The sequence below is a fragment of the Seriola aureovittata genome, chromosome 11 (assembly GCF_021018895.1).
Source record: "Seriola aureovittata isolate HTS-2021-v1 ecotype China chromosome 11, ASM2101889v1, whole genome shotgun sequence".
Classification (NCBI taxonomy): Eukaryota; Metazoa; Chordata; class Actinopteri; order Carangiformes; family Carangidae; genus Seriola; species Seriola aureovittata.
In genome coordinates, this window is record NC_079374.1 from 25035888 (window position 1) to 25063399 (window position 27512).

General features: G+C 39.8%; 1 protein-coding gene across 1 annotated transcript in view; it reads left to right on the forward strand.

The window, feature by feature from the left end:
* Positions 1-421: 421 nt before the first annotated feature.
* Positions 422-27512, forward strand: part of LOC130177060 (inactive dipeptidyl peptidase 10-like) — a 135341-nt gene continuing 108250 nt past the window's right edge. The window contains exon 1 of the mRNA XM_056388475.1: positions 422-1444. Coding sequence (XP_056244450.1) covers positions 1388-1444 — 57 coding nt within the window. The 5' untranslated portion in view covers positions 422-1387. The remainder of the gene's footprint in view (positions 1445-27512) is intronic.

A 27512-nucleotide genomic window follows, 5' to 3' on the forward strand; every position in this document is an offset into this window, starting at 1 on the left:
GAATGTTAATAGTTTACATTCATTGGAGTTTGATTTTTTTATTTGTGGTTCTTGTTCTTTGTTAATAATAAACTGAAGATGGCTGAGGCTTTTGTGTTCTAACATTAGGAAGACAATACGATGGACAAACTTTTGTTATGGTTAAACTGTATTTATTGAGGGGCAAATTTCTATCTACTTTGTCACTGGCTGCCACAACTGGGAACAAACTCAGCCAGTGAGTGAACACAGGGCAGCTATCAATGCTTCAGATTACAGCCCTTCTACTCTTGAGTTACCCTGTAACTAAATGTAACAAACGAGGAACAACCACTGCATATCTGACTCACTCTCTAACTACAGGGAACAATATGAGAACAGTTGGTTTCGATTTTACTTGCCTCAAAACAATTTACTGCACAGTTTACTGTCCAAAGAGTTTATTATCCACATGCACTCTGATTCATACATTGTGTTTTATCCTGATATCTAACACCTGGGATTGAAGGAGGCTGCACACAGGGCTGGAAGGAGGTAAACTTGCACCTTGAAGAGAAGACTTTCAACATTTTAATAACAACAAAATTGTCACCAAAACCTGAGCAACATCTCAGGTGGGTGAGCCACATGGTGCTGTATAGCACTTCTATTTTTGGATTTGGAAGGGGCTTCTTTTCATTCTTGCATGTACTTTGTCCTCAGGGATTACAACACAGAACCTCCCATGGTTATACACATGAATAGATAAACATGCTTCCTAAGAGACTACCATATTATTTAAGCACATTTCTCAGAATAGTTCCAGAGCGATTGATAAAATGTGGTTAAAACATGAAAATACAAGCTCGGGGGAAACACTGTAAGAAATGTAATAGCTCTATAAACACGATGCTCTTACATGCAGCAGACTGTTTTTTATCATGTTATGTAATCTGTGTCCATGGGGTAATATGCTATCTCTTATTTTAGTACAAAAGGTTAATTCCTGTGCCAGCAACAGCCACCTCATGTCTAGTTATGCTTTATTTGGATGGATTAAATCCCTTTATAGCCCTTTATTTGTTTCCAGTCAGACTGTTCACAGCCTGTTTTATGTGTGGGTTAGTGAGGGCTAACTTGGCTGCAGCGTTACTGTCGGATGAATGAACAGTCCGCTCGCAGCTCACAGCTGGCGCACCAGCAGAGCCGGTCTTTACGCGCACGGCATCATTGGCTGAGAAACCATGCGTGTCACAGAGGAGAAGACGAACCGGTGAGCGGCTCGAAAACGAACCAGTTAACTAGTTTCCCTGCGTCGGCCACTCGGTCAGTCTGTGGGTCCACTCTCAGCCGCAGCAGTTTTGTCGATCGGAGGGAAGCTGACTTGACTTTTTTCTGTCCTCACCGGAGCTGTCCAGGGTGCTGAAACATGAACCAGAGCGCAGGAGCAGCGCAGCACACGCGGAGGTACTCGGCTGAAGGGAAGGTAAGAGAGCTGCTTGTAGCCGTCCACCGTTTTCATGTGACGCCAAACTTTCAGTGAGAGAATAAAGTTGGCTGCTTTGCTCACATGAGTCGCGAGCAACAAAAGTGAACCACGTGGAGGAAGTTACGAGTCATTTAAACGAGATATAAACACTCTCAGCGAGTGGACGTATGACGGGTTGTTGTGTTCGTGTAGTGCGGGCACAGTGTTGGATGAATGATTTAGCTGCAGGACAAATGGTGTTCCCATTTGAGGACAGTCTCTCTCTCTCTCTCTCTCTCTCTCTCTCTCTCTCTCTCTCTCTCTCCAGAGAGTGGATCCACTTGATTCAATTATTTATAGGACTTTGAATAACCGACAAATATGGCAACGTAAATATTAACATTTAATATGGATCCTGGAAGACGACCCCCGCGTGCATTTATGTTGTGCTTCCTGCTGTGAAGCGGATGAAACTGAGTGTGTTGCTGTTACCTCAGTGCTGCAAAGGGGATGGGGAGTTATGAAGAGCAAAGTTTGACCTGGTGGAGGTGCAACATTTTTCACCAGTTACATTGTCACCTGAAAGTTCACCTGTTTAAGCTGATGTCAGCAATGTACTCTGTTTGTAGCATTCTTAATGTGATAGAATACCAACAAGCCAGTGTTAGTATAAGAAGATAAGATATAGGCCAAGTGGTTATTACCTATTCTGGAGGGAAATACCTTGGCCATGATTCTCAGTAGGCTGTAAAACACTGTGAAATAAATGCTGTACTGTATGTGCATATACATGAATTCTAAATGTACATGAATAAAATAATACGTACAAAAGTATATGTAGAACAAAGATGGTGCAAAGTACAGATGATCTAACAATACATGTCTGAAGGTGCAGTGTACCTGCTCAGGATTACAGACAATCACCAACAAGATCACCTTTCTGTGCCTGGATCTGTTTCACTGAATGACGATGTAACTGTGAACAAGAACAGAAAGATGCATCAGGAAGATAAAACATAAAAAAGATATTAAGACTATAAAAGAACGAGAGGGCAGTATGAAAATGACAAAATAAATTAGAGAAGAAAAATAAGATAAAATCAAATAAAACAGAATAAACTGAAGAATAAAAGCATACAGCAAAGTGACAGTGCAGTGCAAGATATGAATAAATACATCCATATGTAATTTGATAAAAGGCAAAGGTAAACATAAAGGTTTTAAGCCTCTGTTTATAGAGAAATTAGAGTTGGAGCAGACCTCAAGTTTTCTGGTAGTTTCCTCTGGAGATGTGGTGCATTGAGACTGGACACTGCTTCTGTTTGGTTTTGACATTGTGGACAGTGAGCAGACCTGTCCCAGACCAACTGAGAGGTCTGGACTGAGAGCAGCAGATCACAATTGTATTTTGGACCTAAACCGTTCAGTACTTTATAATCTAACAGCAGTGTACTAAAGTCAAATCTCTGATACACATGAAACCAGTGCTAAGGTCTGAGAACTTTACGTTTCACTGTCTTGTTCTTAGTGAAGACTCCAGCAGCTGTGCTTTGAATCGGGTGGAGCTGTCTGTCTGATTTGATCTGCACTAAGTTGTGCATGCACTGCACTGCAAGTAGCAGATGTAATTCAAAACAGGAGTAATAGGAGTTAACACTGTTTTCAATTTGGAGGGAAATGATAAATATAATAATCCTTCAGTAATTTGTGAGTCCTTCAGTGAGGGAGGAGCACACTAATGTATAGTGTTGGAATCTAGCATGTGAGGGTTAGCTTCTTAGCATGTTTTCCTATAGTTGACCATGCTATTAGTACATGGAACTTGATTAGCTTTATTCTGTCAGGATATGAAACGCTGATCAAGTGGAAATTTGTTTGTTAGCGGATCAATGTCTTTAACACTGTCTGTATGTTCTAAAGATAATGTCAATATATCTAATCAATATACTATCACTCTGGAAGTGTTGGATTTACAGACTAATGGACCAGCTGACAGTGCTATTTCTGGAGCCACATTTGTTGTGTGAAATGATAGTTACTCTCTGAGGAGCAGAAATTAATTTAAATCACCTTGGTATATGCTACACTTTGTGCAAGTCTCATTACATCCAGCATCCTGTAGCCATTAAAACCAGCTGCAGAAAATGGAAAATGAGGACAATTGTGACATGGCCCCCCCCCCCCCCCCCCCATGGGCTTTGAAAGAGAAATAAATGTACACGCATTGCTGGGGGTTATACAGTTTTTCATTTTCCTGCCTCCCTCCGTCTATCCATTAAACTGTGGATGTGAGTGGAGCCATTTTTCTTTTCAGACTAACAATTTTCCTAATGACACATTCTGAACAGTTGGAATTTTACAGACTCAGTGTATGAGTCTTGTTTCTGATTATGTCACATCTGTCTGAGGAAGTTGTTTTGTTCCAGATGTATTTTATTATGTCGGTGTAGTGAGATTATTTCATAATTTCACTCTGATAGGATTTTCATCCATTACTTTGAAATGTGTCAGCAAAAGGCCAACTGATTGAACTGGTATTAAAGATTTAACTGGTTCTGGGAGAAGGTAGAATAATCTCACTTATTTTTTCAGTTCTTTTAAAAAAAAATGAACAATAATCAACCAAAAATAGACACAGAATATGGTAACAATAGAGTTTTTGAAATACTCTTTGGGGTATTTTTTAGTGTCAAACTCCAGGGCTGAAAAATGAAGAACCAAAACCTGCAGTTCCTCTAATGACCACTAGAGTCTGGCTCTAACAGTGAGTCAATCCCCATAGACTGCCATGTTACAATGTCCAACTTTACAGCAGAAATAAACATGTTTACAGCCTGGTACAAAAAAAGCCTTTTGGTCTCAAGAGATAATTTCCTCCTTCATGACACCTGTGTGACTACTTCTTTATACAGACAGTTGGGACTTTAATGGGTTTGTTTCACAAAGCTAAACAAGTTTGTGCGCACCTAAATCCAATTGTTTGAATTGAACATGGTTTTATCTTTAGTCTGTGTGGTGTTCATGGAACTAGAGTTACAATATGTAACCTTTTGCATCTCCCCACCTTAAAGGAATAGTTCAACATTTTGGGAAATATATTTATTCGCTTTCCCGAGTGTTAGACTAGAGGGGCGATACCACTCTTATATCTGTTTGTTTAATATGAAGCTACAGCCAGAAGCTGGTTAGCTTAGCTTAGCATAAAGATTGGATAAATTTATCATGTTTGTTTAATTGTAGCCGTGAGCTTGCATTGCAACCAGCAGAGTGTCCAGAAAATCACTGCTTCCAGCCAACAAATAGTCCAGTACAAAATTCCTTATAAAACCTCATACTGTTGTTTTTACACAGTTTTTTATGCTAATCTAAGATAACTGCCTGCTGGTTGTAACTTTATAATTAACGGAAAAATGTCATCATAAAATAACCATATAATAATAAGCTTAGTTCACAAAATGTCAAACTGAAGAAGCGTAAAATACATGCATTTTGCTGTATTTATGCTGTAATTTAGTACATTTTAAATGAGTATTTAACACTCGTGTACTGCTCAGACTGTTCATCTCTACAGAGATGCTGAAATCGAAAGGATCAAGTTACTCAGCCCGACATGCCTCTAACTGACGTACATTTGTCACGACCCAAGAAAAGAGGGTGGTACAAAGAGATCACCAGATTACAGAGGGTTACTCTCTCTCCCTGTGGACTACCCAAGTACTCGAGGCAGGACTCGGAGCTAAGAGAGAGCTTCTTAAACATCATTTGTCCCTGTGTACTGCCGCACTCTTGGAAGTGTAACCACAGTCATGATCACACAGCTTTCAGTGAATGGTAGATTGCCATTATGTTACTTTGTTTGGATTCCCCAGCAGGAATGTTGTCATCAAAAGCGACATGTCAACAGGATATAAAAGTGCCCTGGGGCTGAACTGCAGCTGCTGTGGGGGCCGATGCAGATAAAAGGCACATGTCGTGTTTTAGAGCAGTGGGTGTTTGTCTTGTGCTCACAGCGTGTTGGTTAAGGTTGGAACTTGTCTTATGTTTTGCCACCTCACTGTCGGGCCCATCTCTCTGAATTTGCGACATCTAGTTTAGCAAAATCCACCGTTAAACACTTAAAGCCAGATACAGTGGGTGGATCGGATAGCTAAGCAATACCAAAAAGCTGAGAGGCATTCAAGACGGACTAAAATCCAGTTGTTCAAACCGCATCCTGCAGTGTTTACTTACATAATCTTTACTCCTCCCAGCTGTAACTATGTCAGTCAGGGGTCTGTGGAAGTGGCCGCTACAGGGTATGTTCCCTGCGATAACAGCTACTTAAGTTACACTGAAATTAACCGTCCTTCTCCCTGTCTCATCGAAGGGACGGAAAAAGTGGCTCTAGTGATTTCAATTCATGATAATAGAGAAGGGGCACTGAGCTGTTGATGAGTGTTTACCTGATCCCTGATCAGTTCAACAGTTCTAGCTTCATAAATGTCCGTCGTACCCAAACATGGAGTCTGAATCCATAACAATGTGGGAGACCAGAGGCGCACCGACATGAGAGGCAAACCAGGTAAATATTTGGAGCCCCAAATGGCAAAGTGGCCCCCGATGGCCCCCTCATATTGGCACATTTTGCAATGACAGCTGTAAACCCCCTTAAACCTCCCATAAAAACACTATACGGTGCACTGCTGTTGCCCCGAAACCCCCCAGAGTGGGGCCCTTGATGATGTGTGCTGTAGCTAGCATCTACCGATAGCCTGCATATGAGGCATTTAGGGGACATCTGCAAATTGCAGTGTCTACTGTGAGAGACAGCAGGTTGACAAAGATTGTGGGCTCTGCATGTGCTCATAGAAGGGTATCAACAGACAAATGAGCTGCTGTGAGCAACTTAAAGTGGCTGTTTGTTCAAGATAACGTGCAAAACTGGCATGGGAGAGTTTTTTATTCTTTCTGCAGAAATAGATCAAAAAATCTTAAAAACTTCAAAGGTCTAATGTTCCCAGATACAAAGTTAAACCAAAACACTGCAGCATGAACTCCAGTCTCCTCCAGTGAGCAGACAGTTTGCTGCTTGGTCTGATGAAGCCCCCAGATGAACACAGACTAACGATGCTCAGTGTGTAATTTAAGGAAAGTCTTCCTTGCACATCGGGGCCCCGAGAACCACGGGGAACTCCCGCTATGGGACAGATGGACGAACAGTCGGGCTCTCGTCCTGGTGTTTGAGGAGAACCTTTGAACCTTTCACCAAAACAAACATATGGAAAAAAAATCACTGACATACCTGCTGCTCCGGGGGCGTCGAGACATTCAGTCGACTGTGAAAACTCTCGCAGCTTTATTAATGCTGCTTATATCTGTATGCAGAGCCCACAACAATAACAAGCCATTCTCTGAGGGATTATGGACAGGCAATGCGGAAAATCTAGGATTGAAATATACTTGGTACTCTATTGTAAAATAAATCCTGGAGCAAATTGACCATCAGTTACAAAAATATTTAAAGGTTGAATTAAAATCCAAGCAGATTATTAAGGACATTTACAGAATCCGCAAATTAAACAAGAATGGTGAAAAGGATCTTCAGACAGAAATTACAGAGCAGGAAGGGTCTTCAAGCACAAAAGTTAGCTATTAATAGTAGATGTAAATTGATCCAGTATAAATTAGTTCAATCCAAGGTACACTGTTTCACCATATGCAGAGGTATAAATACATACAGCACTTTTGGAAAGGAATAATCAAACACAATTTCAAACATCCTCATCCACAAAGAAATCCCTGCACTCCCAGAGATGTGTCTTCTTGTTTTATTCTAAGAGTATTGTACCTCAGAACTCATGAAAGTAAGTTGGTTAACCTCTGCCTGCAAGCAAAAATATTTATTGCTAGACATTGGAAGTGCTTGTGTTCTTTAAACCTTTGGATTAATGAGCTTCTTGCGTAGTGAGTTAAAGTCGTACATATGATCAGACAAAAAAACTCATATTTTTCTTAAAAGAATGGATTCACTTCTCACATTCTCCTCGCTGGAGAGGGGGCCGGAGACATTATGTTTTTGGGTTCTCCGTCCATCCGTCCAATTCTCGTGAACGTGGTAAGCAAACTTTTTCAAATGGTGGTTAAAAGTCAAAGTTCAAGGTCACTGTGACCTCAGAAAACACAGTTATAGCCTCTTGCTCAAGAAAACCTTGAGGGAATTTGTTTAGATTTGGCAGAAACATTCACTTGGACTCAAAGATGAGCTGAATAGAATTTGGTGGTCAAAAGTCAAAGTTCAACGTTACTGTGACCTCACAAAAAATCTTTTTGGCCATAACTCACAATTTTATTCATTAATTATGACACAGAAGTAACAAAGTTAAGTGATCTTCACTGTGACATCATAATGTTCTGCAAAAACACTCCTGGCCGTCGTTCAGTGCTGTAACTCAGGAGGAGATCGTGACCATATTTCCTGTGACTTGTCTGGCTGGTGGAGACATTCAACCACAAGGTGGTAATTTCTATTTTCTTTCATTTTGATAGACATGAATGTACGTATGCAGATAAACATGTTGTTATACGTTAAGGTAATTAATCCATCATCGTCATTTTGTAAACCATCATTATTGTTTTCATATACGTTGATATCAATCAGTACATACAGTATGTGGGAGGTTGGAGGGAGGGAAGTTGTTTCCTGGAAGACTTCTTCAGTGTGTTGTTGTCTTTGTGGGTTCATCCATTGCTGATTGCTGATTATTGTGTTATAAAAAGAGATGGGCTGTGGACAAGTGATGTATCATGTTCAAAATCAGTAAAGATAAGTTTTACAAAAAAATCTCTTTAAGCTGTGTAGACTGTGTAAATTCAAATGCTTTCACTGCTGAACCCCGTGAGACAGCAGAACACTATAATTTACACAGCTGCTTTATAATATTTGACAAGTGGCAGTGTTTCTTCATCTTAAATATATGTATAGTTCCAGGCAGATGTCACAGGGTCCACAGCAGGATTTGAATAGCTGCTGAATGACTGCAGAGACGTGGCGCACTGCTTACAGACATGGGGATGAATGCAGCTGTCAGCTTTCTGTACAGCGCTGGCTCTGCTCCACATGATGAAGTCATGAGAAAAATCCTTGAAATTGGTTCAACTCTTACTTAACCACTGCCAGCTGTATCTTCGGTTTGTCGTATATAAGCTTCTTAGATTTCACGGGGGCCATTGTAATTGGAAAACAAACAACAAAGAGAGGATAAGAGTCTGGCTGTTGTCATCAGATGACTCCGAAACACAGCGACTAACTCTCGTTCCCATCATTTCTGCCTTCACCCGTTACCCAGGAGGCATTGAGCAGAAGGGGAGGTATGAAAATGCGTTTTTCATAATTCCCACCCCTTTGTTCATCAGTCACTTTTGTGAGAAAAACAAATTATCGTAGTATCTGTTTTAATATTGCTTTGATCTTTCGATGTCAGTGCCCTGTGAAAACCGGTGGAACAGCTGGAGAACCAATCTGAGCTCTGGCTCTGAAAGGAGATGATTGTGATTGCAGTTTCCCAGCAGTTCCCCCTGCTTGGCACCACGATGTGGAGTGCAAAGCTAAGAAGACAGGTGGAAGGCAGACGTGCACTTCTGATAGATTGCATCATTGTCTAGAGTGCAGGTGTGAAGTGTTTTTCCCATTGCATGTTGATTACATATTATCCAGATGATTTCTATGCATACTGTTGTCTTGGCTGTGGTACAGTGCGGCCTGATTATCACGTTTGGGGCAGGGCTGTGGAGGGGGTTTGGCTCAGAGCAAAATACCTGAGTTTTTTAGCTCTGAAGAGTTGAGTCCTGCTTAATTTGACAACACCTGTAGTAGTAATGAGTGTGTGTTTTAATAACACAGGTCCCACATATATGGATCTGCCACATCCCACATGCTGTATAACGCTGTTGTCTTCTGCACTAATGCACACATGCATTGTTTCCTGTGAATCCGTTGTGTGTGGGTTTGCAATTTGAATACCACAGGAATCTAGTCTTTGTTTTAAGGGGAACAAATTACAGAATGCATATACACTGAATACCTACCATACATAATGTATGAAATTGGGTTTCTTATAATTAATATAGGATTATAACTGTAATTCATTGCATCAGTTTGGCCCGGTGGATTCGTATTTGTGTGTAAAAAGGTTGCAGTGTAGCACGTCACAGAGCTCAACGCACTGCAACTTAAGAAAACGAACACACAAATTCAGAAAACATCTTCATCAATTCGACAACACACATGCTGCAAACACAAAAGTGACGGACGCAGCTGGGATTCTGGGACAGAGGTTGTGTCTGAAATCACTCACTCATTCACTCCCCTCTACTCACTGTCCAGAGAGATCTATGTAGAGGACTGTACAGTGAGCTCAACTGTAAAATGAAAAACCACTCCGAACACAAAATATATTCTCTGCACCAGCGCGATGCATGATGGTATATATTACTTGGTTAGAGACCATCGGTTATACACTACTTTTCATTTTGGGATACTGTAAGTCCACTATATTGGTTATAATAATTCATCCCACTCACGTTCGTGGAGATTGTTGCATGAAAGTGAATGACCACTGTGATTTTCCTCAAAGGTGATTAAATTAAATCAATAAGAAAAGCTTAAAGCTACCAAGCTTCCGTATCCTTCAATATCTTCTTCTGCTCTTTTAAAAACAGTCAGCGAGGCGTTCACACTAATGAAGTGCTTTGCAATCGCTCCCTCTGGAAAACCTGTGAGCCGAGCTCAGCAGTCAGGCAAAGTGCTCAACAAGGGGCAGCAGCTCTTCCTGCTTCTCTTCGTACAGTTTAGACTCAGTTTGGTGAGATTCTCTGATGGAGGTCGAGGGAGGAGTTTGTCTCTCCTGTGGTGAGACAAGGTGAAAATCTCAGCAGTCAAACGGAGTTCAGTAACGCTCAAACGCAGTCTGTGACTTCTGCTGCTAGGAGTCTCTCAATCGAAACAATAACAAAAGACAGCGTTTGGTGATGTTGTGATGCAGTGTGGGATCATGGGAGTTGCTGTTGTCTTCGCCGCCGTTACCGTCAGCTTCTGCTGGTTTGGATTCCTTCAGTGTCAGTGGTTCAGGAAGTTTTCACCTGGAGGTGGATCATCCAAAGAGGTTTTCCTCCTCTCTACAACAAACAGACCAGCTGCTTATACGTAACCAGCAGAAACACTGAATAAAGCTGTTGCACATTTAAAGCCATGTGTTTCACCGATGCTCTTCGGCGAACACAGGACGTCTCGGAACCTTCTTGCTGTGAGGCGACAGAGCAAACCACCGAACTACTGTGCCAGCCGAAAAACATTCAAAAACATTCAAATATACATAAAATACAAAAATGTGCTACAAGAGTAATGATAGTAAAATATATGACGGGATATAATGAAAAAAATTGAAAAAAACTACAGTATGATAAAACTGAGACAAAAACAAAAGAAAATGATATAGATACCATATTATTCCTCTGCAAAGAATTCATTATAAAGTTTGACATTCTTATTATTTTTTCTTTTTAGTATTAATAAGGTCGAGAGTCTGCATATATTCTCTAAATTCCATAAAAAATCCAATAAAATTGGGGGTGATTTTCTACATTTGTGTACATGGAATTTATCATAAAGGATCATCAAATTAATAATGAATTTAATTTGACAACAGGGATATGACCATTGACAGGCCAATGACAATTACCACTACTATGATTAAAATCACACATTTCTCTAGATTTGAAATTGCTGGAAACATTTGGGATAATGTCAGAACATTAACTCAACAAAAATATTTAACATAGGTCCAGTCATTTTTAGACATTTTAATTTGGAGTCACACAGGTCATGTTAGACATGTAAGGGTAAACTGGATTCATGTGATGGAAGCATAGGGGCAAATATTCAGAGCTTTTAGTAGTATAAAGTTGGGAGACAGGAATACAGCACAGAGAAAATTGAATGCTGATTTTTATTCTGGTGTAGAAATAGATCATCTGTAAACTTCAAAGTTTAAATTGAAGACAGGAACCTAGACCTGATTCTTGTGTCTACTTTTCTACCTTTGCCTCAGCTGCATGTCTGCTGACAGGGAAGTTTGAAAATGTGAGTGCGCTCTGTCTGCCAGGCCTGCTGCATGAGTGCTAGTGCAAAATCATTGTAAACACTTTCATGTGATTCTGGATGGAGGGCAGGTTGTGAAATTAAAGGGGAGAAAGCAGGGAGGCAGTGGGCCTCCAGTCTGAGGATATAGGACTGAAATGGATTTCTTTAAACCTCTCACAGTTGCCCATGGCAGCTTGAAATATGGATTCCAAGTATACCAAGCTTCTTTTTTTTTTTTTCCAGGAGCAAAAATCATTATGAAAAATAAATCTTGAGTTAAAGCTGTGGTGTAATGTGGAGTTTACCCACATTTTGAAGCAACACTGAGAAACAGACAGGTGGTAAAAGAAGGAATGAGTCCTGTCGGGGCATTTGACCTCCCCAGAAAGGCAACATGTTTTTTTCATTAATAATTACAAACAATAATGAAAGGTAATAACATATTGTTGATATTTCCATTTAATTTCATCAATATTCAGGAAGAGGTTTATTGATTTTGTCTTTGCGGATTGTTTTTGTTGCATGCAAAATGTACAGTATTTCCAACTGGGCCGCAACAGCGTGGCCGGCCCTATAAACACAAATGTTCATGACTGACTGACTGAGTGACTGACTGATACAGCTGAGTGATCAAGGTGTTGGAGTTTCTCCATTGGCTGCTGCTCTTTCAAAATGGATTGGCACAGTTTCACAAACATGGGGCCATTTACAGCCTGCAGTGATGCCGACTTAATGCTTTTTTTTTCTGCTAGATTTAGAGACTTTTTTCAAAAAAGCACCTAGTGAAAAAACTAGCAACTTTTTGGACAAACCTTAGTTACTTCGAGGTGAGTCATCAGTACTCCCTGTTCACCCAGACAGAGGCTGTCCACTGTGTAAGACACAAAATAAGAAAGATATTCTGTCTCTTCTAACTTTCTCTCTCGTGATCGTTTTATAGTAAATAAAGCTGAAATCACAGCTCAGTCTTTGCCTTTAATTCATGTGTTTGGTGATTTTGTCAGACGAGGTCGTGGTTATAAAATCAGGATTTTAGCAGCAGCTTGGAAATGTATTGGAAGTTAACATGTAGTCTTAATGAGCTGTGTTCCAGTCACTATTTCACACTTGTTCCGTTGTTTGACAACAGCAACAGAAAAACATGTAAATGAGAACAGCTTTATTGTGAAAACTGTATTAAAGTATATGTTAGCACAGAGAGGACGAAAGAAGCAAACAGATAAAGAGTTCAAACCAGTGTAAGTTCTTTACAGTTTTCAACTATTTCTCACATTCACCGCACCCAGCCATACACTAGGTTTCACCCTGATCTTTTTTTTTTTTTTTTTCTGTGATTTTCTTGCTAAACCAAGTCACTCATGGGATGAGTTTACAACTTTTATATTTGTAAAAACAAATATAAAAGCTGCAAGTTCCACTTTTACTTTTAGAGCCCCATCAGGAGGTACAGTAAACTTTGATTATAATGATTAAAATATACACCAGCTAGATACTGATTGATTCAAACTCATTAACATTTCTCCAAATGTCACTTGATTTCATTGCATGAAGTTAAATGTTCTTACGTAACACTGTTATGTTACATAACATCTGCTTTCAGCTCTGCAGCCATTACATTTAAATGAATGCACAAAAGAATGAATATAATAGGTGCAGGTGTGAAGTCTCATGTTGTTACGAACTAGCGTCCCAACTCTGTTGTTCCTGCCTCCTCCTCCTGATGATGATTTTAATGTAAAACTCAAAGTCATTTTGTTTCCTGGATTGTTTCAACATTATTGTTTTTTATTCATGCATTTCTTCATGTTTGTCTTCTTCAGACAAAATGAAAATTTTAAGCTCTCATCATTTAATCCTTTTCGTTTCGACTTGTTGGAAATGAGCCCACTCTCAAGGACGTCATGTCAAACCTCGGGTATTTTTTAAATTATCCTGTAACATTTTTTGAAACTATGTAAAGCATTATCAGTACAAGAATATTTTGTTGCTGATAAAGACCTTTAAATTTGTAAAGAGTAAAAAAGATGAGATCTTTAATAATGAAGGAGTGATTGACCTTTCTCACTTCTCCTCCAAACTGCTGAAAGCAGATGCTGTGAAGCGAAGGCATTAACTGAAAGGCCGTTAAAATGAATTTTTCAGGAGTGGTGCATTGTTCGCACAAACAACATTCATGAGAAACCTGCCAACTTTCCAAACTGGGTCACACCAACAGTTTCCCCTAAACAAATTAATTATTCTCAGTTGTCATTAAATTCTGTGCTGAGCAGAATCATACACAATTAGGATAATAACCTTTGAAATGTCAGGACTTTACGCAAGTCAGGGGCTAAACACAGCAGAACATCTGAATACCAGAAGAGATGCTGTATAATTCCTGACACACACACAGTGTGTGAGTGAGACCTGTAATCCTGAGCAGCACAATGCAAGCCTCAGGTTTCTACCTGCTGTAAGACAGGAACGTGTTTACATATGAGTGGGATACAATATAGTATAAACTAAAAATTCTTTAATTTGTATAGAATTGTATTTGCTCTGTGTATAACTTCAGTAAACCATGAGGGATGCAGAGAGTGAAATTAATTGACAGTATCATTCCTCCTCTCCTGTACAGAGTTTCTATTAATGAGCTCACAAAGCAGGGGAATAAAGATCATTATGATGCGCTCGGAAAAATAAAGGTACTAACTGAAACCAAAAGTGGTTCTTCAGAGTGGTGATATAGAGGAACCATTTTTGGTTCTGCAAATAATCTTTTAGAGGATAGTTGAGCTTTTTAAAGAACCATTTCTGACCCTTAAAAGTGCCTCAGAAATGGTTCTTTGAGGCACCACAGCTGGTGCCACGAAGACCTTGTGCAAAAATAGTTTTTTAAGGAATCATTTTCAAGATGCAACTGGTTCAGTCAAGAATCTTTTTTAAAATGGTCCGTCACAACATTTCTGAAATATAAGTGTTCTTTCAGAATTTCAAATTAACATATTACATTTATGGTGTCAAACAAGAACATGAACTGTTAGTTGTAGCTGTTCATTTCTGTTGTTTCTTAACTGTTCATTGCTTTTTTTTGTTTGTTTTCTCATTTGTTATTTTTGTGTTCATTGATTCTGTTTTATGGAATTATTAAGTTTATTAAGTTGTTTTATTATTATTGAAAATGAGGGCATACCCTGAGTGAAAAAAAAAAAAAATCATACATTCTGAACAAAATGATAATATGATCACCTTTACAAGTGTACACAAAAATCATATATATAAATAAACAAACACCTTGAATACGAGTTCAAAGTGAAATCAAGCAGTTAGGAACAGCTGAGGCTGTAATGAAAAGATGAAGATTGGATACTATTATTATTATTATTATTATTATTATTCTACTTTGTTTGTTTTTTCGGGAGAGAGAAAATCATTTCTTTGAAATCACCATCAGTGTGAAGTCGGGAGAAAACAAGTAGATGAAAGAATGTTGGTCATCACAAGTTCCTGTGTGTTTATGTGTGTGTGTGTTTTAGTATCTGTATGTTTGTAATTGCCTAGCATTGGCTAATTTACAATTCCACTCTCAGCCCAAAAGCAATGGTTACTAACTCACCCATCATTAAATAACTCAAATAAGAATATAGATTATTTTAATACTACAAAGAACAATATAAAGTAGAACAACCCAGTAAATAAAGAGGTTCTGGGGATGACCATTATTTTTCTGTGAGTAACTTAAAAGGTGCTAAAAATTACTGAACTGTTTCAGAGTAAAGGATGTTGAGAGGAAGAAGAAAAGTGAACTAGTCAAGTGGAGAAATGGAGAACAGGCCATGACTGTATCAAAATAGAACAAAGCTGTGTCTGCGAGCAGTAAATTCATCCAAACGCTCTGCTCTGTGGTGAGGGGAGGGAGAGCTGCCGAAGCTCTGGTAGGCAGAGAGTGGGCCGACGCCAGATTTCGCCCAGGGGATGGGATCAGGACTCTGGGGAGCTGAGCTCCAGAGCTTCAGAGGCACAGATCTCAATCCTGATGTATAGGCACTCCTCCGGCTCTGCACTGTCTCTCTGAATGGACAAACTGGATTATTAGTTATACAGTTCTCAGCTGCCTAAAATATCACCTATTACTGAGTGTAAATCTGGGTCAGGAGGAGTGCTGCCAGCAGCAGAATGATTTGTGAAGGAAAGAGCATGGACTGTGTAATGAGCTGTGTTGTTTTTATTTTATTTTTTGGACCTAACATGCCTGCCATACACCTCCAGTCAAACTAATTAAGAAATCATATTCAGGAAATACTCACGGTACGGACACGTCTGTGGGGTGTGTTTACATCAATCCTGTTAACCCTGGTTTTGTAGGGGTCTGTTTTCTCTATGGCAGCATTATGCCCTATATTGGTCAGCTGTTTGGACTTCCTGTTTCATCTGTGACATGAAACAGAGACAATTTTAAACCAGAACAGCTTTTCTCTTACACATTCTGTAATGTGGATATTGTCATGGTATGTTAAGTTATCTTGTTATGTCATGTCACTTAAATATGACCAATAATCTATTGTATTCTACCAACAAGTCCTACAACTTAAATAACCTCACAGGTCGTGAGCCCTCTCATATGACCCATAGTGTCTCCTGAAATAGCGCCCCTAAGGCGGCAGGCATATTGGACATTGGTTGTCATGGTTACAATAATCAACACATAGACTGTACAGATAGAGGCATACAGGACCTTCATTGCCAAGTTTACTATAATACCGGTCATGGCTTGGTTAGGTTTAGAAAAAGCTCGTGATTTGGGTGAAGGTAGGCCTACTACATCACCGCACTTTCGCCTTTGCTCCTGTCATAACTACTACGACCACTAGATGTCACGCTCAGGATAAGAAGCTCGAATTCTGTCCCCGAAAGGACAATGCTGTACTGTCGTGTACAGGTTGTAACTCATATAAATGACGGGAATCTGAAAAGACTTTGTCACGTCACCGCTTAGCGGTCAATCAGCAACTGAAATGACAATGGGTACCCTGTATGACGGCTTGTTTTTACACATATTACGGTATGCCTTTTCCCTGACAGTGATGGTAGCCTACTGCTATCCTCAACTTTGACTATAATCAAAACTGAACTGGCAGTAATAAGTTCCTTGCTTCCTGACTCTGTCATTTGATATTACCTTGCAACGTGAAACCTATCATAAGAAAAACAATCAGAGATTAAGTATCAGTGATCTGATTTGTCACCTGACAACTTTAGTAACGCTAACACTGACATTTATGCTCTTTGCAAACACGTTTGCTCGCATAACATTAATTCACAGAGTTTCCAGTGTGGGCTGCACTTACTTTCAACAACATGGATGTAAGATTCAATCCAGTTGCTGTATCCTTCTTTTGAAATCCTTTTGGGGATCCTCGGAAATTCATCTGCTCATTAATCAATTCGTTCGAATGAAAGTGAAGTAAATAACTACATTTTTCGAACATTTCGCCATTCTCCCACAGGATTTATTCAGAGATATTAAAGTGGTTTAAAGAGACTTCCCACCCTCAGTATGACGTCAGAGGAAAATGGCCGACGTGACTATGGTCTATAACCTACTGCACAGATGACCTATGGGCTCATTTTACAGGAGCAGAGCCTTGTAGCCTCTGAATTCAACTGTGTAATGCTTTCTTTACTTCATTAGGTTTATGAGGAGATTTAACAGTCACATGTTTTAATAGCAATGATGACTGCACCACACAGTGTAGGGTTTTGTTTCTTTCATGGGTTTTGACATGTTCAGGACTTTTAAACATAACGTAACATGACATTATCTAAGGTCTGCCATCTCAGAACCACTCAAAAGTAAAACTAAAGCAGGTAATGAGTCATCATGAAGTCATTACGAGCACCAGATGGTGCCTAAACCACTGGATTGGCAGCAAATGGAAATTACTTTTCATCTGGGTAATTTTAGCATCAAATTTAAAGAGCTGCAACTTTGAGACTCATCTTGTCCAATGAATCTAGCAGTTTTAACAGAGTGATACAGAGCAGGCCTGGGTAAGAGGGTGTGAAACCCAATCGAACACAACAGTGCCTGAGATGATTCACACCAAGTGAGGTGCAGAGCCAAAGACTATTTCACTACAACACCTTCTGGTACCAGTTATGTCCTATCTGACAAACACTTCCCATTTATCACACCGAGGAAAAATCAAAGAACTACCAACACACAATGTGATTCTGACACAGAGTTAGTGTAAGGTTGAAGCTGTTATTGATAAAACTGACAAACAGATGGAGAGAAAAAATAAGAGGAAAGGTGTTGGGCCTCAGGAACAGCTTCAGGCTCCTTTGGCAGAGATTCTTAGTCACCGTCCAAAAACATATTCCCTCATTTAGTGTGATGGTGATTGTAATGGAGAGTGCCGACATGTGACTCCAAAATCACCTATAAGTGTTCAGCTGGGTCATTTTCAAACACATTAAACCATTTAGTCACCCCTCGTTCTACTTTTCTTAACGGCAGCAGATCTGCCAGGAGGTGGTTGGGATGGATGGTGGGTTCAAAAAACTCTGTCACCAGAATTTGCATCCCTAGTCCTTTTTCTGTGGTTAGGTATGTGGTGTCTAAAGTCACATGTCAACTTTTTTCTAAAGAGTCTTTCTCTAATCTTAACCATCCCCCTGATTAAGACTTTGAGGTACTTTGCTTGAGCATTTCCATTTTATACTACTTTATACTTCCACTCCTGCATTTCAGAGAGAAATATTGTACTTTCTACTCCACTACATCTCTTTGACAGCTTTAGTTAAACAAGCAAGAGACTGTAAGGACTGTGACACTTCAGTTCACTGAGGTAGATGCCTTCACTGTTCGAGGTTCCCTTTTAACCCAGAGAAAAATTTGACTCCCCCGATTGTCATTGTATAAATGCAAACAAGCCAGAGTGTTTTTTTCCCCATTGCAAGAAGGAGGAAGGAAGATATGTGCAGCCAGAGCGCTGACACATTACTGTGGACACAGGTTTGGCTATGCGAGTTTATTCTAAACAGAACCATAAAACTGTTTAATAATGCTGTAGTCACTACAAGTGGATATTTTTACTGTGAGATCAGATATTTTGCTGAAAAACAAATAAGTTGTCTGTGAGATACATTCAGTATAAACATATTTGCAACCTGCCAAATATGTCAATTAAGAACACTCAAATGGCCAACAGTTGGCACGTAACCAACCAACGTGGGCTTGTTGGAAAAAGGGAGAAAACAATTTCTATCAGTGTTTATAGTTGACAGCACAGCAACGCTCACATGTCAATCAGCTGATGTCCACAGCTGGATACCCCAAAAAACAGTTTTATCCTCTTCAGAAAAATGGAAAATATATGTTGCGGTTATGTATGTGTATACACATTAGATATAACATATAGTTATATCATTCCCATATGTTACTGGCTTAGCGGTTCACAGATAGTCGGGCACAAGAGCTTCACACAGCTGCAATGCACCTCTGTCTTCGGATTACTGTTACACTTCCTTTCCAGCTGGCTGAGCACGATCCTTCTGCAATAAACCAGAGGAGACGTGGGTATTTGTGTGTTTTTGGATACCTGTCAATTATGATTATACCTAATAAGATACAGCTGCTTCCTTATCATTCCAGTTGTTCAGCGAAGGAGCGATTTGAATAAGTCAGCCACTGGAACAGAGGTGCCTCCGCTCCGCTTGTTAATAGCAATTGTCAGCCCATGAAAGGTTTTCCAGAACACGGCTGTTGTTTTCAGCCGACGGGGGAAAATGTGTGGATTGCTTCCATGGCAACTCAGAAGTGGGAGGGGCTGCTGGAGATGATGCTGTGAAATGTGCCGAAGAAAACAAACAAGCCCAGAAAACAAACAAGAAAAAAAAAAAAAACAAATAGGAGGAAAATGACTGGAAGAGAAAGTATGAAAAAGATTAGCCTCAGCCTTTCCTCCTGGTGGCATTTTATATTTTATTTTTGGTGACTTTCTTGGGAGTGGTAAAATGCTTTTATCACTAAAAGGATAAATGGGGGGAAAAAAACAAGAAAATGGGAAAGATGCAATTTTTTTTTACTGTTTTATATTTTGCAAATCTGAACATCTTGATATTCTGTACACAAAATCTGAATGTGTTAAATTTGAAAAATCAGTTGAAATGGTCAAAATTCCCCCTAACCTCTGCAGGACTTAGATAGAAAACCACTACAATTCTCTGTGTATGCTTTGATACAAATCTATATGCATTTCTTTATTACATTTGCAGGATTTTGTTGTCCTGGAGGAGGTATATGTGTACTTGAGTGCTTTCTAGTTTACATTTGGTTCACAGATTGCACCTTTAAGCCTGCCTCTAAGTGAGGTTTATGAACCTATCTGTGCAGAGGTGGAGAGGACAGCCAAGCAAATCCTGATTCCAACATGGATTTTAAGTAGATCCAGGCTGAACTTACTTTTGCCACCAATGTTGTTCACCTTCAGGTGACTGCAGTTTCCTGCAGATATTCAGTGTCCTATGTTGTGCTTAAGCTCTGCACACTATCCTATCCTTATCTTCTCACACACACACACACACACACACACACACACACACACACCTTCTCATAAACAATATTGATTACATTAAGCCTCCGTTAGCAGCCCAGCACCACTTCACATACCATCCGTGTTCCCTGTTTACTACCTACCATTACGTCCTTCATTGCACCTCCATTTACACAGTCTTAATCTGTGCAGCTTCTCTGTATCTGTATCTGATTACATGTGGGTTTACAGGCTCGCTGCGCACACCCAATGTCAGAATAAAATCCCCCACACCTTTTTGCATGTTATCCTCTGCTGCAGTTGCGCGTCCCTGCAGAGCGTGATGACGGTGGCGGTCATCCAGCCTGTGAGTGAAAGACAAGATCTGAGGTGCAGGTGAAGAAAGGACTGGAGAAGCGACTGTTTAATGTGCTGCAGCGCGGCCTCATTATGCTAATCCTCCTAAAGAGAGCCTCCATAGGATACAGACATGCATGAGCCTGAATTGGCTTTGAAGAACAGAACATGCTCAGGGAATGAATCCATGGGGGGCTGTGTTTCCCTCTCTGTGTGAATGTGCGTCAATGAGAGGAAGTCTATATGCATGCAGACTGTCTCTCTTTCGCCATCTCTTTTTTGTTGTTGTTTGTTTTTGAAGAACACCACACTATTACAACAGCTAGTACAACAGAACGTAGGACATGACAGCACATGTTGCAGATAGCCTGTATGTGGTCCATCCTCTCAAAGAGTCGTATATGTGACAAAACAAAGGAAAGAATGAAGGTGTAGATATAAGATTAGCTTTAACAGCAACATGTCCTTGGATGTTTTGATATTTTCTCTCTGTGAAACTGGGTTCTAAAGACCATGCCTGTTGTTATCTGTGAAGGACGAAACATGGAAACATCATTATTTATTTATTTAATCTTTTGTTTGTTTGTTGCATCTTGTTTTGTTCTACTTCAGTTGACGGTTTCCCACAATTCCCAGAATGCCTTTAAGCACCCTAGAAAACCAACAAGTCCTCCAATATGAATGAGCGTATAGGTAGATTGTCCCCACCCCCCCACAGGAGCATGTCCAATGTAGACCTTTGTCGTTATGGTTACAGTAATAAGGTTGGGTAAGGTTATGAAACGGTTACAAGATAAACAAGGACTACTGTGTGAAAGTCCTGTGTTTTGTTGACCCATGAGTGAAAGTTACAGGGTCACTGGTCGGATTCAGCTCCCCCCAGTTCTGTTGTTGTGAAGGTGTGTGTGTGTGTGTGTGTGTGTGTGTGGGGGGCTATATCCACACTACTACGTACTCATTTTAATACGGCGTTTAAAACTTAATTGATCTCCGTCCAGATGAGCGTTTTAGCTCTAACACATCTGAACATACGTACATGAGCATTCAGGTACACTGTGCAAGCACGAGAGCCGGTGTCAACAGGAAGCAGATTGTCTACCCTGCAGTTTATTAGTTGCACAAAATACTATGAATGAGGAACAGCAAAGACAGTTATAGCCTTGAATGATTGGCTGATAAGAACCAATCAGGGAGTGACTGCGAGTGTATACATCATTCTTTCCATGGGTCTGAGTTTTTGCCCGTCCAGACTACAATGCAGTCCTGAGGTTCTCAAACTAAAACGAGTTCCGCAGTGTTTCCAAAAGTCTCTATTTCTTTTTTCACAGTAGTGTGAAAAACAAAAACGTAATAGTGTGGCCCAAGCCTAAAGGACGTGTATAATTTATGTGCATCCTCCTTTTTTTGGTTCCTCTGAATTTCTTAACACTGCGCATCAGATAAAGAAGAAGTGTGCTGTTGCTTTAAACAAATGCACCAGGAGAAAACCGTTAGACTGAGCAGTTTCTCTGACATTTATAAATCACACATGGTTTAATGATGGAGGGGCCATTTTATACCTGAAGGATCTATGATGTCATTTGTGGAGTGTCACATAAAAGTTGTGCCTCGGGGCAAATACAGTCAAGGTTGCTTAATAGATCCAGACCTTGTGTGATGAGATCTCTGCTGGAGGACAGATGGCTGGTGGGGGCTGCTTGTTAGCCACCGGTTATGTTTGTAGTGCGCTCAATGCATTAGCAGGTTTTAAATCATTAACAGTGACAAGGGAAATAAGCCGTACTGCAATCCAATATTTTCACATAGGCTTTAATGTTATTTGCAGGTTAAAAGGCAAACTAAGTCTAAACATGCGTTGGTCTCTTTAGTACATACAGATTTAATGCAAATGCAAGTTTTTTTTTTATTGATAAACACAGATACTGTCATTTCACATTGGTTTTTGATGTGGCCATAATTAGGCACAGAGCTGCAGGCTAAAGTTTATACAAAGGTTACAGTGTAAATAATTCTGAGATCTGCATAGTTTGGAAACAAATCATTGCTTCAGTACAGGACAGTGTTATGTGTTTTCCTCAGGGTGTAACATGACTGTTTAAAAATTTAACACTTTACTTTAAATGCATTCATTCATTATCAGCATGTAAACATTGAATAAAGGGTTTAAAACATGATAAAACTTAGTTGTAAGCAGATATGAGGTAATTATTTAAGTGCTTAATGTACAGTATTATTCAACAATGAAGGCATATGATGTTTGTGTTTTATATCTTCATTCATGATCTGCAACTAAAGTGAAGTGTTAATGAGTTTTGTTTTGCTGTGTGTGAATACAAGGAGTTTTATTTTGAAGAACTGTTGCAGAGCTGCTCTGGCTCTGTCTCTTACTAAACAAACTGACACAGTGTCTATTCTATTCAGATCTATGGTAAATGCTCATTTACCATGAGTTTTTGTATAGATAATTAGCCATCCGATAACCTTACTGCTGCACTCACACTTCCACTGATTTGTTTAAATGATGCAGGATCACAATTGTTATTTTACACTCTCGGCTATATTTAATGCACACACACACACTTCACAGTTTACACTGAACTAATTTACTGTAGGAGTTATTTAAAAACCAAAGACTTACTGTTGTAATTAAAATGTGCCTCTCGCTCTCTCTTTTTGTTCCCTTTGTACCTCACAGGAATATTAATTTCAAGATCAGCATTTTTACATTTTTACATGAGGAACATTTGATAAAATACTAATAATATGTATACAATAACATTGAACATTCTTACAAACTTTTTTTCTTTCCTGGCTCATCAGAATTCCTTGGTGGAAACATATTCATCTGCCAAAGCCAGTCTCCAACTTTTTTTTAACTGTATAAAACACAACAACTCACCGCCCCTCCCTTCTGATTATGATCTACCTTTTACCTGCACTAGTGACATAATATGTTTTTAAAAAAAACCCTGCTAGGGTAGGTAAACTTTGAGCAAATTTATGCTTCTCTCATAGCCTCCAGCATGTATCATAAATCACGCTGTCAAGCCTGCTGCAGCAGAAGAGACAGAAACTGTTCACTGTGATTTAAATCTACAGGAGAAATTGTTGTAATGACCTGTTATAGCCAGCGGGGGGGAGTCTCACACTGAGCAAAAATAATGAGAAGTGTCTGATGCCTGTGTATATGAGTGACAAGTGAGGAGAAAAATCTACAAAATGGACACGCATCATAAAAAAGCCTCTTTTGAGAAACATGAATAATATATGCAATAATAATATTAATGTTAATATGAATAATATATAATAACCTCCAGAAGCTGCTTTCCTTCTCATAATGTGATGAACTGATGAACAGAGCTCAGGAGCTGCTACCACACTCTTACTGTTGTAACTACAACATCTGTCCTGACGTCCGTCCTCGTCCAGCTGCAGATCTAAATGTAATCATAGACAGATAATCGTAAGATGTCACATCTATCAATATGGAAGTTGATGGGTGATGCAACAGGCAAGATTGAATCCACAGTTATCACACTTGCAGCTTATCTGCTGACATTCTTTGTCAAGCCAGCGGAGCTGAACACGCAGGGCAGGCAACTGCTCGGGGCTCCAGGCTGTAAGGGGGCACCCGAGGGCTGACAAACATTACTCCACTGGAATGTCTCTGAAACAAACAATGGATGATTTGCAGTGATATCTCAGAGGCAACTATTTTCAGTAAAGCTGCACATACAGTACATACAAGATTTCTTTTTTTTTTTTTTAATTCTAAAGAAAATTTTTATTTATTTAATTTAATTTCTTAATTTAATTAAAATAAAGCGACAGTAACTCTCTGGCCTTATTATGTAGCTTATTTACAATGTGACATTGGTGACATACGTTTTTTATGTTTTTTATAGTGATGTTTTGAAAATTCTACAAACCTGAACATTTCAAATTAAAAAAAATGTTTAGATTTTACACATTTTTTTCTTGGTGTCTGATTATTTATTACAAAATTGTGATGAATGCTGATTGGAGGAGCCCCCTGCCATTTTTTGCCTCGGGCCCCAATACTCTGGAGTCACCACTGGGTCTCAGCCTCGTGAGACTTGCAGATCTTCTTACCTCTTTAGAGAAGAGAAGTAAAGATGCCAACTGCTGCCGGGAACAACCATCAGTTGTTCAGTTAGCAGAGACAATAAAACATGTGGCAGAGAAGAGGAGGAGATGGACAGTTCCAGACGACAACAGCGATCAGCTCACACATGAGGCACGCCGTGATTAGAAAAGGATATCAGCGGCTTGTCAGTTGGAAGAATGACTTTGTGCACTTGAGCCCAGATTGCCCCTCACTCTCCCCGAGCTCTCTCATATCTCATACTGGAAAGCTTAAATTCATTGGCAGAGATATCAAAGGCTGCATTCAGGAGATAGCCCTATCTATAAATTCATCCGATGCCCCACACCTCCCCTCCTGAGGGGCTTGGAGTTCTCCAGCGCAATCACACTGGCTCCATGCATATCATATTAATGCAAAATCTGATAGGAATACAAAACTAAAGAGAAGACTGTATACCGGCAGGAAAAGGACGACTCAACTAGGCTTTTGTTTTTCTTCGGTTGCTGTTACGGGATTTAAGGTACAGTGTTCAAAAAGAATAGATATGTATCCACCAATGGTGTCTAAGGCTGTGAAAACACCTCCAGGAATTGTGGGAACATCCCTCTATTATTGTCTCTCCCTCCCTTTTTGTGTAAAGGCAGAAACTGGACCCCAATGAAGAACAATGGGTACGCTCCTTATTCATATGTAATGGTCTCAGCCTGAATTCTGATTGTTAATAGTAATGAGGATTGTATAAACCTCACATACTAAAGCAAAGAAGCTCCTTAAGTAGCAAAACAACATGTGACACAAAGAGTAAAATCCAATGACTGTCTGTAATGTGAAAGAATCAATAGTTTCAATGATTTCAATCACCTCAGCTCTGCAGCTTTCAGCCACTTTCAGCTCATTGTTTTGGTTCGTCGGTCAGTGCGGTCGTTGAGTCCCATCAGCTTTCACTGACTCACACCCTCACACACAGACTGATTATACACTGCTGCAAAAAACTGTCAAGGAGCCAAAGTAAACAAGTGGCTGGTGAAGAAAGTTGAACATTTAACGAGCCAAAGGGAGTCGGATGTTTCCCTCAGGAGGCAGCGGACCAAACCGGAGCTGGAAAACAAGTGAATACTGGACTTACTGTCAGGTGGTGAGAAGCAAAACTAACAGGACTGAATGTCTGCAGTTAGTGAGCTCTTGTATGTTATCTTAACTACAATTAAAAAAGATGAGGGACATGATGAGCTGGTATTTTAATCGGCTTTAAATGGAGGCAGCAGAAAAACAATCTGTCAACACAACATTTACAAATCCTATAAATTGGCTAACATGTTAGCAAACAGCTGCTTAATTACAATCCAGATGTGTAAGCTGTGTGGCATTGTGTTTGCATTAGTTGTTTATGCTCCTAAATGTTCAAGGGAAGTGAAAACATCAGACTTTAACAAGACAGTCCACTGTCTGTTAGTCATAGGCCTTAGCTGAAGTCATAGGGGTTTTTTTAAACCTCATGACCCCTGTTGCTCCCTAACCTTAAACATATAGTTATAGACTGCTGTAGGAATGAGTCCTAAACCCTGGAAGTTAGTTAGCATTTTATCACCGCTGGTTCCCTCGTCCTGATGTCTCTGGGTTTTGTGAATCGTTTTTTGGTTAGATGGCTGAAATAAGGTCTGTTGTTAACACAAGCTCAACACATTTTCATGTTTTTTTCTATGCCATAAAATTAAAGTAAATACCTGCAGTCCTGATTTCTTGAAGCTTTTATGTCTGTTAAAAAGGTCAGTTGCTAACAAGTGTCTAAATGAGACTACAGAGGTTGTCGAGGACGTTAAAACATCATCACGTTGAAGATGAAAACCGATCTACTCACCAGTCCACCTTTACAGCCTCGTGTTTATACTAACTGTGTAAGAGGAAAAGCTTTTGTAGAAGAGGTCAGAGCCAAATCAAACTACAAGTTGAAGTTTAGTGGTGGAGACGCTGAAGTCATGTGACCATGGTGTAGTTGGTTTATAGCCTAGCATCCAATTAGCCTAGTCCCCATTTGCATGTGTTTGGACTGTGGGAGGAAGCCAGAGTACCCGGAGAGAACATGCAAACTCCACACAGAAAGATCCCACGGCCGAGCCGGGACTCAAACCCGGAACTTTCTTGCTCTGAGGCGACAGCGCTAACCACTGCTCCACCGTGCAGCCCAAATCATCATCATTGTTGATAATAATAATAACTAATTAGTCCACGTCCTTTGGCTGAGGTGTTGTAAAGCCTGATGGCCGTGGGAACAAAGGATCTCCTGAACCTCTCTGTTCTGCAGCACAGTGACATGAGACGTTTGCTGCAGCTGTAGCTGCTTCTCTGCCCTGCCAGAATGTCGTGGAGAGGATGCTTGGTATTGGTTTGTTGGTAATAAAATACATTATCCCTGCATCACCACTCTGTTGATGGAACATCTACCAAACTTAACAGTTATTTAAACCAAAACCATGAACCTAAACAAGTTATTTTTGTGCCTCAACTTAGCCAAACCTTAACCATAATGTTGTCACATCATAAAACCTTTATTGCTATTTAATGGTTTTGGAAGATGAGTTGTATTGATGATGAGGGAATCCATATTGTTCTGGAGTGTTTGAATCAACCACTTACCACCAACTCCTGTTTAGCTCCTGATGGCTCCACTGTGTTCACTAGTGATTCGCTAATTTTAGGTATTTACTTTATTGTCCTTGGCAGGTGTGCTGTGGTGTTATTAGATCTTTCCCAGCAGGAAACTGTTGCTCTTGGAGCTGGAAATAGACTGAAACAAAATAGCAACGTTAAAATCACCTAAACGCAACTGCAGAATGTTTGTTCTTCACTACAAGTAACTCTTTTCATATTCCACATCCTTGTTTGATCCATTATTAGAAAAATAATTTTGTTTAAGTCATTTTGTCCCCTGGTGCACAAAACTGGTTTAACACACATTTAGCACCATATTTGATAAGAATTTAGTGATGT